General features: G+C 47.5%; 1 protein-coding gene across 1 annotated transcript in view; it reads right to left on the minus strand.

Moving 5' to 3' along the window:
• Window positions 1-17,574, minus strand: part of RBM6 (RNA binding motif protein 6) — a 66,110-nt gene that overhangs the window by 44,179 nt on the left and 4,357 nt on the right. The window contains exons 2-5 of the mRNA XM_068157982.1: window positions 15,425-15,534; window positions 11,451-12,783; window positions 10,615-10,704; window positions 8,513-8,582 (exon numbers count right to left, since the gene is read on the minus strand). Coding sequence (XP_068014083.1) covers window positions 8,513-8,582; window positions 10,615-10,704; window positions 11,451-12,783; window positions 15,425-15,468 — 1,537 coding nt within the window. The 5' untranslated portion in view covers window positions 15,469-15,534. The remainder of the gene's footprint in view (window positions 1-8,512; window positions 8,583-10,614; window positions 10,705-11,450; window positions 12,784-15,424; window positions 15,535-17,574) is intronic.

Below are 17,574 nucleotides of genomic sequence, written 5' to 3' on the forward strand. Positions count from 1 at the left end.
CTGCCCCTGTAATCAGCACTGGGTAGGCCACACCTTGAGTCCTGTGTCCGGTTCTGGGCCCCTCAATTTAGGAAAGATATTGACTTGCTGGAAGGTGTCCAGAGAAGGGCAACAAAGCTGGGGAGGGGTTTGGAGCACAGCCCTGTGAGGAGAGGCTGAGGGAGCTGGGCTTGCTTAGCATGGAGGAGTCTCAGCAGAGACCTTCTTGCTGTCTACAACTACCTGAAGGGAGGTTGTAGCCAGATGGAGGTTGGTCTCTTCTCCCAGGCAACCGGCACCAGAACAAGAGGACACAGTCTCAAGCTGTGCCAGGGAAGGTTTGGGCTGGATGTGAGGAGAAAGTTCTTCCCAGGGAGAGTTGTTAGCCATTGGGATGTGCTGCCCAGGGAGGTGGTGGAGTCCCCATCCCTGGAGGTGTTTAGGAAGAGACTGGATGGGGTGCTTGGTGCCATGGTTTAGTTGTTTAGGTGGTGTTGGATGACAGGTTGGACTTGATCTTGAAGGTCTCTTCCAACCTGGTTTATTCTATCCTATTCTAAATGTGGTGGAGGTCCCTGCATCAGTTGGATGGGGCCAGCAGCCTAAGCAGCTGAAGATGACAGTGCTGGAGTTTCCATGGGCAGAAAGCTTCTCAACCACCCCAAGACTTCACTTGTGTGTTTTCCAGTAGGATGAAACAGAACTAGCACAGAAGAGCATTTGCAGTTTGCAGCACTTCTAGGAAACACAGCACATTAAAGCAGAGCTGTGGCCAGCCTGCTGAAGCAAGGGCAATCTTGCTGCATGCTCTCTCCAGAGAGCATGGCGGAGTGCAGGTGAGGAAATCCTCTGCAGAGTCTCATCCATGTTAGAGAAGGCTGCTCTGTTGCTTCACTGGCAACTACAGCACAAAGTAAGGAGCAACCATGAAGGACTTCCACATGCCCTGAAGGAACCTGCAGTCTCAGGCACTGACCTTTGCATAGCTCTGGTAGTGGAGGCAGGATTTTGCATGCTGTCCTCAGAGAGCCTGCTCTTGCTTGGTCAAAAGGAAGAGCTACCTCACCTGAGGGAGATTTTGGCAACAGGCCCATAACCCTATGCACAAGTTTTCCTCTGTCCCCCAAGGACAGATCAAGATGCAGATGTAGGTCATCCAGACTAAAGAGTGAACACCTCAGCACAAGAACACATTGGGAAGCACAGGGCTCCATCGCTACACCATTACCGTGTGCCATCCTTAGCAGGCATGATACACTTGATGCTTCCAAGAAGCCAGGAGCTCCTGAACATGCACAGTAGTAGCTGTATCTGTGTTATGAAGCAAGTCCTGCCATCAGAGGGAGGGTGGGCAACAGCACAGTGCCTTCCATGGTAAGCAGAGATAAAGCAAGCTGTCCACACAGCCTGAAAACTTGGAGGGCACCCCGCGGCACGGCAGGGAACGGCAGCAATCTATCCAAGCTAACACAGGCTCAGAAGCCAAACCTGAGAGCTCTCTCAGTACCAGCTGGAGGATTCTGAGCATCCATAAATTTGTCAGATCTCTTTACTGCACAGATAAATTGGTCTTCAGAGCTCCTAAAGCTGAAGAGCTGTACCAGAAAAGCTTGCTGTTGAATACTAAACAGGACAATCTGCAACAAGCTGTATCCCCAGCTCCTTTCAAAGGCTGAGTATTGACAAGCCACACCTGGCTGCTGGAAAAGGCCTTCATGCTGGCCTTCTGCATAAAGAAAAGTACACTCTTACACACTCACTCACAACAGCACTGAAAGCACAGGATGTAAAATGCAGCTCTATTTAGAAAGGTCCATTCTCCTCCCTCCACACAGGAGGACAAGATGCAGGAAGGACCTCTGCCTGAGCTGCCCTCAAAGGCAGACACAGGCAGCCCCACACAACAGCAGGAACTACAACAGTCAGAACTCCAAATGGCTGTCAAACCTTGCCCCAGAGGTGCAGCTTGTACACCAGCACTGAGGAGAGGAGGGAAAAATCCACCACACCCAGACTGTATTCACTGCAGCTTTATTAAAGACCAGGTAGTACATTTGTACAGAGACATGGGATCCAAGGAAGGCTGGTGAAAAACTCCCAGGAGAGAACTGGAAGCTGCACACCTGGGAATGTGTCACTGACAGGATCTTGCTTTTAAAGTGCTGCTAACATGAACCTGCTCTCCAGGATACATGATCTGCCATTTAGCACAAATGAGTCAGGAAAGCAATCAATGCAATCGTGTCAGCACGCTGCAGAAAGCCTTGGGAGCTTTGTGCAGAAAGGGTGAGCAGCTTTGTAAAATGCTTACAGAGAGAAGGATGCTGCACATCAAAAAGGCTGTGAGCATGTTTTATGGATCAGTGTGTGCTGCCTCTCCTACTGAACAGCCTTATAACCCTGAACCAAGGCTGATTGCCACCACAAATACTGACTTGTATTGTGGGAGCAGATTTGTACTTCTTGTTTCCTAAGCCACCAGATCACAGATGAGGAAAGACAGGCAAGAATGCCTTCTGCTTCCAAGACACTTCCTTCCACTGCTGCCCTGAAATCAAGCAGGAGTAGCCAAAAGCCTACTGCCCACACAGCTGGGAAAACTGGCTAGGACTGGCATTGACAACCATGAACTAATTCCAGCTAAGTGCCTTTTCACTCCTCACCAGGCTATTCTGGCTACAAACAAAAATCAATTACTTCATGTAGATCAGCACTGAAGATATTTCCCCAGCTTGCAAAAGGTGAGCCCTTCTAGGCTGATGAACTCAGCTGATCCAGTCATGCCTCAGGAGGAAACTGTGTGTATTCTACAGCATCTTGTGAGGTCACAGTCCTCCTGCTCTCAGCAAATGCCTGAGACTTGTGTGCCCTTATTCATGGCTGACACAGTAGAGTGTGCCACATGAGCCACACCATCCTCACTGTACTAAACACATTCACTAAAGACAGCAACAGGAGATTAAGGCTTCCTGTGGTGCACTAGCACCAGCCTTGATGATGAGTCAAGTTGTCTTCTGTACCATCAGCAGAACAGCCAAGATGCACCTCTGTGCCACAGTCTGTGTTAGAGACATCTGACATCATCTCACAGCATGTTCTTTGCACCAAACCAAAGAACCTAAGCTCTTGTCAGATCTACTCCTAACCAAATGCCACAGGGCTGGTACCAAGCCCTCATCATGCAGAAGTCACTAGGTGGTCACAAATCCACCCTGCAAAGGGTTTTCCCCAAGGGCACTGCATCACTCCTGAAAGAAAACAAAAGGTACTAGTTTAGCACAGACCTGCTGCACACTTCTAGAAACATCCCCAAGCAGAGCAGCAGCTCAGCTCTCCAACCCTGCCCAGGCACCTGTGGCGTGCAGGAGCTGGTACTTCACCAGCACTTCTGACCTTCAGGAGCCAAAAGCCCATACACACACAGCCACAGGGAGGGAGCTACCAACAGGCCAGACAAGGGCACAGCCATGCTCTGCTGCAAGGGGGAGGAAATCTCACTGCCTTAGGATGCCCTCCAGCCACAGAAAAAAGGGGAACATAGCTCTGATACAGAGAGGTGAAGCACTCAAAAATACCTGCCAATTCTTCCATTATGAAGTTTAAACTTCTGGCCCTTAGATTATTTTAGCAATATGCAACACTAAAGAGCACAGTTTAAAATTTCAGGGGCTTCCTGAAATATTCCTGAAACCAATGACTCACTGCTCTGATGTACAAGCCTGCACTGGGGGGGGGGGAAGGCACCTTCTACAAATTTATCTAAGGGGCTTATTAATATTTAACAGGGCACCAGTGCAGCAGAGCTTAGAGAGAACAAGCAAGATAATCCAGTTTCTTCTAGGACGTGGCCAAGGCAGTTTAACAAAGAGTGGGATGAGGGAGGTGGTTCCAAGCACCAGGTAAGGGCCAGGCAGAAATGAAACAACAAATAAAAGCCAGTGCAAGAAGGCAGCTAAGCAAGCAATAAGGTACATTTGCTGCCAGTAGTACTTGCTTTCCAAAATGGAGCAGGCAGCTGCCATTGAATAGCTGCTGGGTCAGTCACATTTTCAGTTATACAAGGTTTCCTGAAGTTATCTCCACCTCAGGAGGATGCCTGTCCTTTAGCATAAGCACTCCTATCCATAAGGACATCTCTCTGGCTCCACACACCACTGCTTTTCAGAAAATTCCTCTCTGCTCCAGCTAACCACTTCCATGGGTGCTTTGCTCCTCAGGGATGGAGAACTGTGTTCCCACATCCCCAGCCAGGGCTCAAAAGTGAACCCTCAGAAGGGTCAGAAAAGGGTTAACAAAACCAAATCCTGGACTAATATAGAGGGTACCTAAAGGGACTGGGATAGACCTCACTCCTCCTTCAGACTGTAATCCAGCTCACCTTGTCCCTCCAGGTCCACTTCACAGAGCTCCTCTCCGCACATGCTGCTCTCCATCTTGGTCAGTGTGTCCATTCTCCACCATGTTCTCTCAGCTCAGCAAAAACAGCTCCCCAGAAAGGCTTGTAGAGTAAGCTAGGAAAGCTTCATGGGCTGCCAGCAATTTCTCAGGCTCACTTTCCCTGAATAGCATTTCCCAACTGCTGGTACCAACCCTAACATGAATCCTGCTTGGAAAACACATGTTCCAATCTTGTCCCACCACAGACTGCATCCAGGAGAACAAACTGAACAGAAGGCTCAGAGTACACTTCATGTTTTCACTTACTACTTGGATATCTCTGCAGCATCTTTTAAGGGCAAAGTACTCATCATAAGCAACCCTTTAAGATAAAGATAGCTCCATGTGCTCTCTTCTCCAGGGCGTTCGTGCATGTTCAGCCAAGGAGCTCTGTGCACACCAGACACTCGAGATGCTATCTCGGACTTTGCTTATGTCTGACATTAGTCAGGAAAAGAAATAAAACTGGATGTGAATCAGGCAGGAAATAAGCTTAAGACATGGTGGAAATCAAACCCAAGACAAGGTGTGTCCTTGTTACTGACTACTCAAAGGTCAAAAGGTATCGGTTTCAAGTTCCCAGCAGTCATCACCAGTGCCAGCGCATGGATAGTAACAGGAGAATGACAGACACTGTGTCACCGGTAGCCTGGTGCTCTTACACACTGTGCTGAGGGCTCCCCAGAGGGAGGCCCACACTGCCAAGCTACGTGAAAGCAGCGGCAAGTGCCTCCAGACAGGACAGGGGGAGCTCACAAGCCATTACTGACAACCCCTTCGCAGGGAGCTGCTGGCAACTCCTAAGCAGCACAACATCCGCGACAGGCAGCAAGAGGCACCAGAGATACTGCAGACTACAGCAGCTAGCTGATGGTCTTTGAGAAGATTCCACTGTCACCTCAGGGTTTATCCTTTGTAATGATTAACTGCACAGGCATGTCCAAACACACTTGAAAAGACAAGCTGAAAGATAAGCCAACAACCTAGGACGCTTATTTCTGCCAAGGCTTACAGCTTGCGTTGGAAGAAGTCCTCTTCCCTTCACAAATGGATCTGATTCTTTCAGTCTGAACACACAGGCACCAATTCAAAAACCTAACTGATGAACATTACAAGTTAATGTTGTCTAAGGTAATACTATGAAGTCTGACTGTGATATTTTGCCACTGTCTGTAAATATCTGCCTTTTTGATTTAAATAGCATCACTATGCCACATTTGAAGGTCTCTCTTTTCACCGTCTTGTTTAAAAATCTAGCTACCATTTCAGTCTGTGGGCTTGAGATGAAAAAGAATCTAAGGAATAAACAGCTTGAACACACACCAAAATCACACCAGGTATATTAAGAACAGTGTTCCACGCTCAGCACAGCCTTCAGTGAAAATATGCTTCCCTTAGCACATATGCAGTATGGAAAAAGAAAGGGCTTTAAAAAGAAGTTGAGCTGTTTTCTCCAAGAGAAATCAACCACATATTCCCCCCCCCCCCCCCCCAAAACAGAAGGAGTCTTGTGAAAGATCATAGAGTGGAATCATCATGCTGAAGCTGCTGAGCTAAGCTGTATGATAAGCGTTATCTTTTTGTGACACTGAGCTGAACCTCGCTTATTTTGAGTTAATTGCGCTGTTATTTGTTACGTTGGTCATTGTTCCACAGCAGCTGCAGGCATTCTCCTCTCAAACACACTCAACATGCAGACTCAGGATTAATGTTATTTTTAACATTTCTGGACAGCACTCAAAAATACACAACCCACCCAGACAGGCTTAGCATGACTTCTGGGTCAGGCTGCTGTTGTCCCCTAGAGCTGACAGAGCAACCGAGCCAGTGGGCCCAGCGGGGTCTGAGAGAGATCCTCAGTCCAGCCTATGGCTTAACTCCTGCAGTACTTCCACGTGCACCCCATCCTCAAAGCATTGTTTAGCCCATAAGTGGCCCTCTAGTTTCAAACAGGCTTCATTTTGCACAAGTTCACACAAATTCAGCTTCACACACTTCTCTACAGGATGACCTAATGTGAAAAGCTGGACTAAATTTACCACAGCTTCTAGTCAGCCGGCTTCAGGAAGTTGTTTTCACAATTCAGGAAGGCTTTTATTGTCCTAGCCAGATCCATCTTGCGTAAGTAAGGACCAGAAGCTGTTTAAACCAGCAGCTGCATTTGCAGCCTCAGGACATACTGCAAAACAAAGTCTCTGGATCACCCAGGAAACCTGCTACACTACTTAAATTACCCGTGTTGACTGGACAGGGTTAAACAACAGCTTTAAATAGCCCAGAAATTATCAGCTAATTTTAACTTCATTCCTTCCCTCCTCACAATTGCCAGAAAAGCCTTCAAAAAAAAAAACCAACAAAACACCAAAACAACAATTTTGCAGCTGAGGAGACAGACTGAAACAGAGAGACAACAGAAAACTGCAACCCCCATATTTCATGTGACCACCAGCAGATACCAGAGCTTCTGCAGGTAACTTCAGACACTTGTCTCATCCTGAGTAGCCTTTGAAACAGGGAATGGAAGGAGATAAAACCATAGAAAAAAAAATCATAGAATGGGTTGGGTTGGAAGGGACCTCCAAAGGTCATCTAGTCCAACTCCCCTGCAGTCAGCAGGGACATCTTCCACTAGCTCAGGTTGCCCAGAGCCTTGTCGAGTCTCACCTCTAGGGATGGGACCTCAACCACCTCCCTGGGCAACTTGTTCCAGAGTTCCACCACCCTCACAGTGCAGAACTTGTTCCTAATTTAGAATAAACCTTTATTTAGAATAAACCAAACCAGGTTGGAAACGGCTCTCTAATGAGGGCAGTAAGTCCTAATAACATACACAAGAAGATAATTAAGAAGAGACTCTCTGTTCAAGTTGATTTATTACTGAGAAGTGATGTGCTTCAGGAAAACACCTGACCAATCACATCAGCACAAGGAGGAAGTGAACGTGTCACAACTACTGGGTTCAGTCACTGGGTGACAACAGCCATGCTGCACTGTGCTTACAGAAGAGGAAAGGAAGCAAGAAAGCCTGACCGTGCCCCTTAGGCTCGGCTTGTTGGGCCAGACCACATTACGTGACACAGGGGTGTTCTTCAGTTCAAAGGTTCACAGGAAGGTTGTGAAATCTCCTTTGACAGCTTCCAGAAACAAAAATATACTTGAGAAATACCCAACTGCCCCAGTTCCTCTCCCCTGTTACTGAACACATAGGAAGCCTTTATATAATGTATCGACACCGAGAGTTTTCAGCCAACTCAAGTGCAACCCAGACCGGTAAGGAGAGAAAGCACTGATGAAAAGTAGAAGCCTCTGCTTTCCCAGGTTTAATTACAAGAAATTGATCAAAAGTACTGGTTTCCAGCTTATTTCCTACCAGTATTATCCAGACCAATCCCCAGGACTCACCCTGCATTTCCTACCATCGCACATCTTTGCTCCAGTACACCTTTCTCACAAAGCAGCCTTGCAAAAGCTTTCTTTCTTCAGAATCCTACGCACTGATCAGAAGTAACAGCAACGCTTTATTCTTTGAAGGAGGAAGAGCATCCAGACCCAGTATTTGAAGATGTGCTGATAAAACTTACTTTTTCTTTCTTTTTTTTTTTTGTTTTTTTAAACCTGTCTTCATGTCTAAGAAGGGTAACAGTTTCCTGTTACTGAAGGAGAAACATTAGAACGTATGAGGCTTCCTGAGGAACCTTGTGCAGGACACGTTCCGCAGTAAGACCGTCTCAGAAACAAGATGTAGAGTGATCCAACAGGATTTAATAATAACTTAAAAAAAAATAAATCTACTGAGGAATTAACCTGCTGTCCCATGCCAGCATTGGCTTTACTCTCGATGGCTGTCAGAACAGCCTCGCTTTTTCCTGCTGCTCCTGCGTCTCCCTAGAGGCGGCAGGACCCACGCTTCACCTCCGAAGTAGCAGCGAGCACAGCCATCGGTTTTGAAGACAAGAAAACAAACTACAAAACTCAAGTGGGTGTTTTCATTTGAAAACACCTGGATTATGGCAGCAAAGGCTCGAAGCAAACTGCCTGAGTGAAAAAACAGCCTTTTGAAAACTTGAACCCAGAAGCACTGGCAGAGCGTTCTCACCTGAGCTGTAATCTTTCAGCCTCAAGTCCTTCACAGGTGTCCCATCAGGCCCTCGGAAAGCATTGAGAATCTGCAGGAAAACCAAGATTCAGCTGAGTCTCCAAAACCAAACCTCAGAAAGCAAAGCACTTGCTAACCCACATTTCTGTCCCCAAGACTTTGCTCTTAAGGTTAACTCTGTTACAAACTGACACCTTTTCCTGGTCAAGTTTCAGAGGAACCTGCTTATTGAGTCTGGGGGAATATTTTTGGGGGTTGTTTAAGTGAGTGAGCATAATTTACACCACAATTTCACTGGACAGAAGTTCTTTATGCTGGTTTTGGCCAGGCAGTTTGCCTCTGATACTTATTTAAGGTCAAAGATGTCTTACTGCCTTTAAGAAACTCAAGAGCCGTGGGCAGACTGTTCTGAGTATTATCCTCTGATGAACAAAGGTTCTGCCATGAGGTCTCCAGTACCAAGCCTTGGAGCTCTGAGCATCACAGCTTAACCCTAGCAAAAAACTGTTGCATGCAGGGGTTCTCATGCCTGGAACTGCCACCAAATAAATATCCTACTTCAAAGTGGAAGGTGTGGAAAAGGAGCTTCTTTCACCTTCTGGCCCAGGTTATATTTTTGGGTTTTCCACTAAAATTAGCAGCAGCAGCTGACGTCTTTTCTAGCCTTCCAAGAGCTCATTTAAGTAATTTCAAGTAATCATAACTGAGCAAGTTCACCCAGACACTACATGCCTCCAGAGCCCAAAATACAGCAACAAAGTAATAATGGTATTTGGGACGTGTAAAGCAATGATAGAAGTAAGGCATATTCAAGAGACTGGATCAAGGCTTTTGGCCACCAACACCCCACAGGTGACTGCAAAAGAAAAAAACTCTAACTTCCAGATTCCCTCAAAACCAGAAAACTCAGATAAATCATAGAATCAATATGGTTGGAAAAGACCTCAGAGATCATCAAGTCCAACCTATCGCCCAACGCCTCATGAGTAACTAAACCATGGCTTCAAGTGCCACATCCAATCCTTTATTGAACACCTCCAGGGATGGTGGCTCCACCACCTCTCTGGGCAGCCCATTCCAACAACAAATAACTCTCTCTGTGAAGAACTTTCTTCTCACCTCAAGCCTAAACCTCCCCTGACACAGCTTGAGACTGTGTCCCCTTGTTCTGGTGCTGGTTGCCTGGGAGAAGAGACCAACCCCCTCCTGGCTACACCCTCTCTTCAGGTAGCTGCAGAGAGCAGTAAGATCTCCCCTGATCTCCTCCTCTTCTCCAGGCTAAACAACCCCAGCTCCCTCAGCCTCTCCTCATAGGGCTTGTGCTCAAGGCCTCTCCCCAGCCTTGTTGCCCTTCTCTGGACATGTTAAAGTATCTCCATGTCCTTCTTAAATTGAGGGGCCCAGAACTGGACACAGTACTCAAGGTCTGGCCTAACCAGCGCTGAGTATAGGGGCAGAAGGACTTCCCTGCTTCTGCTGGCCACACTATTTCCAGTGCAGGCCAGAATGCCACTGGCTGCCTTGGCCACCTAGGCACACTGCTGGCTCATGTTCAGCTGGCTGTCAACCAGCACCCCCAGGTCCCTCTCTGCCTGGCCACTCTCCAGCCACTCTGGCCCTAGCCTGTAGCGCTGCATGGGGATTTTGTGACCAAAGTGCAGCACCCAGCACTTGGACTTGTTAAATGACATCATGTTGGACTCTGCCCATCTGTCCAGCCTGTCAAGGTTGCTCTGCAGAGCTCTTCTACCCTCTCACAGATCAACACCTGCTGGTGGACTCAATCCCCTCATCCAGATCATCAATAAAGATATTGAGTAGGATGGGGCCCAGCACTGATCCCTGGAGGACACCACCAGTGACTGGCTGCCAGCTGGATGTGGCACCATTCACCACCACTCTCTGGGCTCAGCCTCCAGCCAGTTCCTAACCCAGCGCAGAGTGCTGCTGTCCAAGCCACGGGCTGACAGCCCTGCAATGACTTCTATATCCAGCTTCTCCCAAGGGAAAGTGAGACCACCTGAACTACATTAACCAAGCTTCCAAGTGGTACTTTTAGAAGCCCCTGACAGAAGTTTTTGGATGAAAACCCTGCCACTTACATCATCCTTTGTGGCAGTCTCGGGCACTCCTCCAAGCCGAATGAGCTTGCTTGGCTTCACATACTTGGGACAGGTCCGGTAGTCTTGGTCCTGGAGTTCACACAATCAAGATGGTTTTGACAAATGAGAGAAGGTAGCTCACAAGATACACAAGCAGTAACAAAATCAAGAAAGGTGCAATTCACAGGCAGAGGCTCATAAGCAGCCTGTCTCAAATCTTTACCCACAGCACTGTGAAAGATTCAGAGAGCTGTGGAGGATTAGTACTCCAAATGTGTTGCTAGCCTCATACGCTCACCAAGCTGGACAATGAGATCCAGGTCCAGGAAAACAAACCAGGCATGGCACCTCTCTCTGCTTTCCAGCAGTGGGAGATGAAAATTCCAGAGGAGTTACTAATTTAGTCTTTACCATTACCTTCAGCTTTCACAGCTGACACTGAAGGGAAACAAAGCATGCAGGAGAACAGCTGTACTGTTCTAACAGGTCCACCCAAGCCTGTAGCTTCTCTTGTGGTGCTCATAACAATATAACAAAAATAAAGTAAGTTCTTCTATGTACTTCCTTCCCCCAGCACACTCCCTCTGTCTGATCATTTTGAGTTTAGGAGCTTTCTGAACCAAATCTTGCTAAACTCCATTTCTCTTGAGAGGGAAGTGTTTCTGAGACCGAAAGGGTGCCCATTAAAACAACCTGGAGCATGAGGATGGTCTCAGAGAAGGAAGGTGAATTGGGATAGAACTAATGTGTTACGAATAGGAGACTCCTTCCCAGCTCCTTCCATTCTCTGGCCCACACATATTTAACAGAAACATCAATTGACTAAACCCACCTACCTGAAGGCTCTTATAGGGCCTAGAATCTTTGCTGGGTTTTCCTTCTGAAAAGGACTTGCCATGCTCATAGTCAAACATCTGATGCCCTGGCAGCCGGTGATCCACATCGCGATACTCAATGTTCCGGTAGTCAGTATCTTGCCTTCCAAGGAAATCCAGGTCACCGTCACCCTTTAACCCAAGATCAGACTCGGATCCTTGCTGCTCCCCCCCAGAAAGCTGTTGCTGCTTGTTAGCAAAGGTCTCAGGCTGCTCCTCTTGGTCCTGAAGAGTAGGGAGAGGTCCACGGCTATTTTGGAAACTGTGTGAAGAGTCGTCTTCAAGGCCCAGTCCGAGGGACTCCTCTTCTCTGGCTGATGTTTCTGAATGTTGAAATTCTCCTTTTTGGCTACCAAAGGGAGTCCTATCTAGACCAAGTGCAGGCTCCTCTCTCTTGCTGGTACTTAAACCAGAGCCCTCTCTTTCTGCTAAAGGTGCAGTAGATTGGTTACGCCTAAAATCTACAAGGCTTTGATCCACAGGAGGCATCTCCCTATCTGAGAAGTCCATAGGAGGAGGCACATCTCTGCTCCTAAAATCCTGATCAGACCGGGACCTGTGCCTACTTCTGAAGTCTGATGATGGTGCATTTCTGTTTCTGAAGTCCAAATCAGAGGTGCCCACGCCTCTGAAGTCCAGATCAGGTACATCCCTGTTTCTGAAGTCTGAATAGGAATGCTCTCTGCCCCTGTAGTCTAACTCAGGCACATCTCTTGCCCTAAAGTCTGAATGAGATCCATCTCGACCTCTGAAGTCGAGATCAAAAGACCCCCTTCCCCTGAAGTCTGATGAAGGCTCATCTCTGCCCCTGTAATCCATATTATGTGCTTCCCTATCCCTGTAGTTCATGCGGAATGTGTCCCTGTTCCTGTAATCCACTGAGGGCATGTCCCCGCCTCTGAAGTCCATAGGTGGCCCCTCTCTCTCCTGGAAGTCCCCAGAGTACATATCCCTGCCCCTATACTCGGAAGAGGGTGGCTCCCTGCCTCTGAAATCCATCTGAGACTCTCCTCTGCCCTGGAAGTCAGACGGGGGAAAATCTCTGCCCCTGAAATCATGGTGCCCCTCCCCACCTCTGAAGTCACTACGTGGTCCATCTCTAGCTCCAAAGCTGAAAGAAGGTTCCTCTCTGTTGGCAAACTGAGGATTGAGGAGGCCTGTGAGTGCCTGGATATCAAAAGGAAGTGATTCTCTGCCAGAGAAGTTGCCAGAGTGTCTTTCTTGACCAAGACTATCAAGGGAAGGAGGATATTCCCTGTTCCACGCGGGAGCAAACCTTTCTTCTTGGCTCCCACTGTAGAAATAAAGACAGTATTATTCATAACGTGCTTAAGAGTCTGAAATCTACACAGCAGCACATTCTTCTCTAAACTGTTCTAGAGCTGTGTAACAGTCTAAGATCCGCAGAAGACATTGATGTGTGGCAGTTTAGGATGAGGCAGCATACGACAGGTGTGAGAAAGTAAACTTGGGTGCTCCCATTTCAGCACAATTTCCAGAAGCACTCAACAGGGAATACCTGCAATATTAATGGGTTAAAGATGGCAGCAATCCACAGCGTCCTGCACTGCACACAGCTCAGCAGCTGCTCCAGGTTCCAGCAGCTGGTGTGTTTGTTCATTAGCATCACCAGCACACGTCTGTGAGGAACCACTTGAGCTTAAGCCCTCCAGGCAGTGTGACAAACTGCTAACTGAACACGTCATCCTGAGGCACATAATAGCACAGGTTACCAAACATGCTCTATTAACACACTTCAGAGACTTGGGTTTTGCTTCCTTGTGCTGGAGTCTACACTGGTAAAATGCTGAAAGCTGTCAGTTCAGGCTTTGAGGATGCCCCAGAGGAATATGCCAACAAGCATGGCTCAGGATGATCCTGTGCTCGTGCCTCCAGACTGGCTGTCTTACACCAAGTTTACAGCACCACAGCCAAGAGCTCTCCTGATACCTGCATAAAACCATGCAGGAAGAGGTTTCCTTTTAAGACAGTCTTCCAAAACTTAGTGAGCTGGTTTGGTTGTTGGGTTTTTTTTTCTGGTTTTATTTTGAGGTAGAGCTACCTGATGGTGAGGCTCAAATACATTAAAAAAAGGAAACAAAACAGAGTAACACCACATTTTAAAATAACACTGGGTGCTGCCCAAATCAGTGGGCAACTCCTTAGCAACTACAGCAAGTCACATTCTTCTCAGGGCTTCTCGACAGAACCACTCACCAGCAGAACACAAGGGGACATCTGCAGAGTTAATCAAACCCAATACACATTTCCTCAGCTACATGCCCCTGTTGCACCACCCTACAGAGCAGTAATTTCAACTTTGTTCAAAGCTAGAATTCCCCCCCACCCACTAAACAGGGATGCCAGCAAAACCCACTTGAAAAATCAGCACAACAGCACTGCTGATCCCATCACAAAACACAGTCACGCTCCTAGCAATACTGTTAAGACACATTCTAGCTTTTGGAGCCCAAATGTCATCAGCTTTCTCAACACATCACCGCTGGACACTTCTGTTAAGTATTCTTATTGCAGAAACCTGAGGTATGACATGAGGAAGTGCCTTTATCATGCTGATATTCAAGTAACTGAGGTAGACACGTGAGTAAAGGCTGAAGGAATTATGCACAGCAGTACTTGGTGCATCCATTTTGTTTGTTGCAGTATTCTTTACAGCCAGGGCCCTCTTGCAAACAGAGCCTAGTAACAACCACAGGAACATAAACTACAAAAATTGGATGCTGAGCAGGTCCAGTTGTACAGGAATCTTGAGAACAGTTCCAATGACATTTAAAAATGCCTCATGAAGGAGCATGGTCAAGAAAATAGAAGAGAACGGTTTGGGTTGGAGGGGACATCTAAAGGTCATCTAGATCAATTACCCTGCAGTGAGCAGTGACATCTTCAACTGGTTCTGGTTGCTCAGAGCCCTGTCCAACTTGGCTTTGAATGTTTCCAAGGACAGTGCATCTACCATCTCCCTGGACAATCTGTGCCTGTGTTTCACCATCCTCATTGCAAAAAAATTTCTTCCTTCTCTGTAGCCTAGATCTCCCTCTTTCAGTTTAAACCCATCACCCCTTGTCCTGTCGCAACAGGCCCTGCTAAAAAGATTGTCCCCATCCTTCTTACTGGCTCCTTTAAGTACTGAAAGGCCACAAGAAGGCCTCTCCAGAGCCTCCTCTTCTCCAGGGTGAACAGCCCCAAGTCTCTTAGCCTGGCCTCATAGCAGAGAGGTTCAAACACTCGCATCATTGTCGTGGCCTCCTCTGGCCACTCCACCAGATCCATGACTTCCTTGTCCTGAGGACTCCATGGGGATACACAGTCTGCTTTAACCTCATGGAGAGAGCTAAACGCTCAAAGCTTCCACAAAATCCTGTGTGCACTGCAATGAAATGCCTACTTCTGAGCTTAAAGCAAGCACCATGGCTGAAAAGAATCAACATCACACTATTAGGTGCTTCTCTTCTTAACATTACCATACGGCGTATCACCACCTTAGCTTACAAGAGCTGAACTAATTATCACCAGAAAAGGTGGTGTGGAGAAGGAACAGTTTTTGCTAAAGAAGAGGAAAAAAAACAACAACAAAACAAGAAAAAGGCAGTTAAAAAATGTCATAAAAATGTAAGACTTCCACTGTTCCTTAACTTGCCTGGTCTCTGGGAATCACATCCAGCTCCAAAAGGAGCTCGGAGCTTGGTCCTTTCCAACCTAAGTTATACTGTGATACTGTGTCATGGGGTCTGTGTTGATAGGTTGGACTCGATGATCCTCGAGGTCCTTTCCAACCTAAGTTACATTGTGTGATACTTTTAAGCAAACTAGTCTCCTTATGGGAGGATGTGCAGAAAATACTGACAAACAGAATGCTCTGTGGCTTGCTGTATTTAAGAAGGTGGCTGAAACAAACAGGCTGTTCAAATGCTTACCGAAAAGACCCCATCCTGTTGCCTTGTCGATGGTCTCCCCACATTCTGACTGCGTTTCCTGGATGGCCAGAAAAGGACAAGTCACTCTGAGGACACCGAGACAGCACAACCTGTTGAATAAATAACAGGACAGTAAGTCACAAGGCAAAGAAAGAATAGCATAGAACAGCACAGAATAAACCAGGTTGGAAAAGACCTTTGAGATCGAGTGCAACCTATCATCCAACACCATCTAACCAACTAAACCATGGCACCAAGCACCCCATCTCTTCCTAAACACCTCCAGTGATGGTGACTCCACTACCTCCCTGGGCAGCCCATTCCAATGGCAAATCACTCTCTCTGTGAAGAACTTCTTCCTAACATCCAGCCTAAACCTCCCCTGGCGCAGCCTCTCTAGCAAAACGCCCACTGCTGATTAGGAGAAGGGATGTGGGGAACCTCCAAGCAGGATCCATGAAGATGCAAGACCACAAGGAGCCATGAATGGATTTCCTTATGGCATCTCTCCACGTTTCACAGGCGCCAATTGACTCCTGATATCAAACTGTCAATATGGGTGGGCAAACAATATGATATCTGCTTTGATTAACACAGAGCTCTCCAACATACTGTGCTGTCTGACACCATTTGAAGTGCAGCTAGGAACGCGATAACGCCATCATCTAGAAACATCACGGACTTTTGCTGAACAACAGTTTGCAATTAATCTTTAATCCAAAGTATTTCTGCCAAAAGCTCTTTGCTGTTCAAGGAAACAATCACCACTATTGGGCTGCTATGCTTACTCTGCCATCAAAAGTATGCAGATAACAAAGCAGGCTTTGCCAATAAATCGTTCCAGGCGCTGCTCTCCGATGCTGCCCTCAATCAAGCTGAGGGCTGCAAACAGGAATAGAATAGGAATAGGAATAGAATAGACCAGGTTGGAAGAGACCTTCAAGATCATCGCGTCCAACCTATCATCCAACACCACCCAACCAACTAAACCATGCAACCAAGCACCTTATCAAGTCTCCTCCTGAACACCTCCAGTGATGGTGACTCCACCACCTCCTCAGGCAGCCCATTCCAATGGGCAATCACTCTCTCTGTGTAAAACTTCCTCCTAAGCTCCAGCCTAAACCTCCCCTGGTGCAGCCTGACACTGTGTCCTCTTGTTCTGGTGCTGGTTGCCTGGGAGAAGAGACCAATCTCTGCCTGTCTACAACCCCCCTTCAGGTAGCTATAGGCAGCAATAAGGTCACCCCTGAGTCTCCTCTTCTCCAGGCTAAGCAACCCCAGCTCCCTCAGCCTCTCCTCACAGGGCTTGTGTTCCAAGCCCCTCACCAACTTTGTTGCCCTTCTCTGGACACACTCCAGCAACTCAACCTCCTTCCTAAACTGAGGGGCCCAGAACTGGACACAGTACTCGAGGTGCAGCTTAACCAGTGCAGTGTACAGGGGCAGAATGATCTCCCTGTTCCTGATGCAGGCCAGGATCTAAAATTTCATCCTCTTCCTCCCACCAGCAGGGAAGGTGAGGATTTCCTGGTGACTGGCAAAGCCAAGATTCAAAAGGAGAAGTACTTCTGTCTTTCCCTCCACCCTGAGAAAATAAATGGTTGCAGCAGGGCACAGAGTAAAGTGGGGCAGGTAGCAACCTGATGGTCTCAAACCTGCTCTGGGCAATACAGACACAGTGGTTCAGCTTGGCCATTGTGCCACCAGACCAGCATTAGGGGACCTGGGGTTTGCATGTTACTACAAAGCAACTCTTTAGGCCACTCACTACAGGGTGAACACTGCAGTGCTGAAGCACATCCAAAGAGTCGACGGGTCTAGAGGACAAGTCTTCTGAGGAATGGCTGAGGGAACTGGGGTTGTTTAGCCTGGGGAAGAGGTGGCTCAGGGGAGACCTTCTCACTCTCTTACAACTCCCAAAAGGAGGCTGGAGCCAGGTGGGGGTCAGTCTTTTCTCCCAAGTAACAAGTGATATGACAGGTTGCACCAGGGAAGGTTTAGGTTGGGTATTATGAAAAATTTCTTCCCCAAAAGGGTTGTCAAGCCCTGGAACAAGCTGCCCAGGGAAGTGGTGGAGTCACCAACCAGGGAGGTACTTAAAAGACACATAGAAGTTTTGCTTAGGAAAATGGTTTAGTGATAACCTG

Source organism: Melanerpes formicivorus, unplaced genomic scaffold, assembly GCF_026170545.1.
Source record: "Melanerpes formicivorus ecotype bairdi unplaced genomic scaffold, bMelFor1.0.p_v2 SCAF_38, whole genome shotgun sequence".
Lineage (NCBI taxonomy): Eukaryota > Metazoa > Chordata > Aves > Piciformes > Picidae > Melanerpes > Melanerpes formicivorus.